Raw genomic sequence first — 3,160 nt, forward strand, 5'->3', positions numbered from 1 at the left:
GTGTGTGTGTGTGTGTGTGTGTGTGTGTATTAATATACTTAATTGATTGCCACAAGAAACACTGGAGATATACTCCTGGAGTCTTGATACAGCAGGTGTCTCTTGTGTGACATCCTGGGGAGACATTAACAGATGCATCCAGATAATATGCTGGTGACAAGAACTGCACTCAGATCTAGCCCAGTGAACCAGTGAGCTCACAATACCCTGCTACTGTGGCTGCTAACTCAGCAAAGCAGATCAGTAGCCACCTGTACAGTTTGCAGCCCCACCCCCACCCCAGCACCCTGCCGAGGAGCTCTTCTGTCCCAGGCACTTGCCTACATAAGTAGTCTGACTTTCTGAATCTTAACTTCTTCAATTTCTGAGTCTTAGGAGCCTCCCTTTTCCCTGGAGGGAAGACTTCCAGTTCTGAGGAAGTTAGCCACAAGCAGGACCTTCTTGGAATAATGGGAAGGAGAGTACTTAATTTTTTCAGCAATGTTACCAAAAAATAAGGTGGTTACAAAACTTAAGTGGAGGCTCCTATTTTAAAAATAAACTTAACAATAAAATAAAAGACAAATGCATATGAATAAATAAGGAATGTTCTTGATGATGAAAGACAGGTGAATCGGTAATCCCTGCCGGATAAAGGCATCTACCGAAATAGACTAAACACAACTATTCCTCTCTCCAGTTGTCAGAAGAGTCTAAACAGGTTCTGGTTTGTTTCTTCCTACTGAATTAGCTATGATTTTAATTATGATGATAGCAGTGAAGCAGATGTCAGTGGGACCCTTCCTATGTACTGTACTGAAGGCATCATGGCAGTAATCCTAAGGCTGACGTTTATCTCCAATGAACTGCCAGATTCCCATATAACCTCTACTGCCTCCAGAGTATAGATTTCACTTATTATTAATAGTCTTACACCTACTGGTGTATGTGCACATGTATATAAGTGCATGCATGTAGAGGTCAGAAAAGAGTTTGTGGGAATCTAACCTCTCCTCCCATGTGTGGATCCCAGGAATAGCTGAGGTCATCGGCTTGGCAGCAAGCTTTCCCTGCTGCTTCAGTTCAGCACCTGAGCCTAGGTTCTTTATGGCAGCAGTTCAGAGCCTCTTGTTTATTCCCTCACATCTGAGTCTAACTTCACTTTTGTCGTGAATTGTTGCCGGGTGGAGCTAGGGATACAGCTGGGCTGTCAGGCTTGCTGACTAGTACCTACCCCTAAGCCACCCTCCATCCCCGGAACTCCTTTATATTAGCCCCCTTCTCTTCTGTAGTTTTCACAGACCCTGCAGTCCTCTACCTACAATGCTACTGCAAGAAAGACTTAAAAGTGTTTTCTTGGTGGAACTTGAGGTTGGGAGATATCCCGTGATGGACGACTTTCTCCCTGCCTAGAAGTTCGTAATTTCATGACTGTAAACTTTGGTGTAACAAAATATTAAAGATATGCCTATGGCTTTGTAGAACTTTATTGGATGGTCCTAGTTTTGGTATAATTTAATGAACAGTTCAACAAACTTGAATGCCTAGATGATTAATTCACCTGTGTGTGTCTGTTTCCTTCTCAGGGCCTGTTACTATGACTAGCGTCCATCCCCCAATACGTTCACCTAGTGCCTCCAGTGTTGGAAGTCGAGGAAGGTAAACAGATTAACCGTATTTAAGTCTTCCCTCGGTATCCATAGGGAATCAGTTCCAGGGCCCTTCCGAGTGTACCAAAACCTGCAGATGCCCAAGTCCTCTGTGGCCGTAGAATATTTGTATATAATCTGGTCATATCTTTGTGTATGCTTTAAATCATCTCTAGGTTGCTGATGCTGCCTAATATAATTTGACTGTTTCATAATTAATTGTTATATTGCATTGTTTAGGGAATAGTGACACCTCCCACCCCGAAAAAAATACTTTGTATTTTTAAAAATACTTAAAATAGTCAAGTCATTTAGGTATAAATCAGGTTTTAGTAATTTTTAGATCCATGATAAATCTGCTTAGAAGGTTAGTATGTAAGGCCTTTCTGTCGTCATCAAGGAAATGAGTGTGCTACATTCCACAACTGCACTTTAAGCATCAGTCACTGCTGATATAAAATATGTTACTATTGTTAAGTGGCAGTTTTCCAGAATGTTCTTTAGTTTACCGCTTTTAGGTTGTCTGATCATGTCTCCCTCTCCATCTTTCTCCCTCACAGCTCTGGCTCTTCCAGCAAACCAGCAGGAGCTGATTCTACTCACAAGGTCCCAGTAGTCATGCTGGAGCCAATTCGAATAAAACAGGAAAACAGTGGACCACCTGAAAATTATGATTTTCCTGTTGTTATAGTAAAACAAGAATCAGATGAAGAATCTAGACCTCAAAATGTAATTATACCAATTCTTTCAGTACTAATCCCTTTTAAAAGGCAAGAAAAGGATTTCCTAAATTGAGTTTCTCTTCCCTCATGACTCCAGATTGTGTCAAGTTGACATAAAACTAGCTGACACAGTGTCTGCTGTGTAATTTGAATTAGTAGGTACAATAAACCATCTCTACATTTGATGGGATTGACTTCCAGGCTGCTCACTTATTCTTTAGTTGTTGTAGCCATCGGGAGATTAAAGGGTCCCCTTCAAAACATGCGTTATACATAAATGGTGATGTCCTCTCTTTGGTTGCAGACTAACTATCCAAGAAGCATACTTACCTCCCTCCTCTTAAACAGCAGTCAGAGCTCTGCTTCTGAGGAAACCGTGTTACGATCTGATGCTCCTGATAGTACAGGAGATCAACCTGGACTCCATCAAGAAAATTCCTCAAATGGAAAGTCTGAGTGGCTGGATGCCTCCCAGAAGTCCCCTGTGCATGTCGGAGAGACGAGGAAGGAGGATGACCCCAATGAAGACTGGTGTGCTGTTTGTCAAAATGGTGGGGAACTCCTATGCTGTGAGAAATGTCCTAAAGTATTCCATCTTACTTGTCATGTGCCCACATTGACAAATTTTCCAAGGTAAAACGATATGTCTAAAGTATGAAGCACAGGGTTAGGAGTGTGACATAGTGCTAGAGCTTCTTAGCTGGCATGCTTATGCCCAGGGAGCTATATAGAAAAGGAGCATCGTTCTAGAGCAAAGGGGTTGTACCTGAACAGGAATGACGTAGAGGGGGAGGGGAGGGGGGTACAACT

General features: G+C 42.2%; 1 protein-coding gene across 2 annotated transcripts in view; it reads left to right on the plus strand.

Annotated features, from left to right (window-relative positions):
* Positions 1 to 3,160, plus strand: part of Trim24 (tripartite motif containing 24) — a 109,074-nt gene that overhangs the window by 94,273 nt on the left and 11,641 nt on the right. For both annotated transcript variants that reach the window (XM_021191753.2, XM_021191754.2), the window contains exons 13-15: positions 1,566 to 1,638; positions 2,189 to 2,357; positions 2,655 to 2,983. In XM_021191753.2, the coding sequence (XP_021047412.1) occupies positions 1,566 to 1,638; positions 2,189 to 2,357; positions 2,655 to 2,983 (571 nt within the window). The remainder of the gene's footprint in view (positions 1 to 1,565; positions 1,639 to 2,188; positions 2,358 to 2,654; positions 2,984 to 3,160) is intronic.

Source organism: Mus pahari, chromosome 2, assembly GCF_900095145.1.
Source record: "Mus pahari chromosome 2, PAHARI_EIJ_v1.1, whole genome shotgun sequence".
Lineage (NCBI taxonomy): Eukaryota > Metazoa > Chordata > Mammalia > Rodentia > Muridae > Mus > Mus pahari.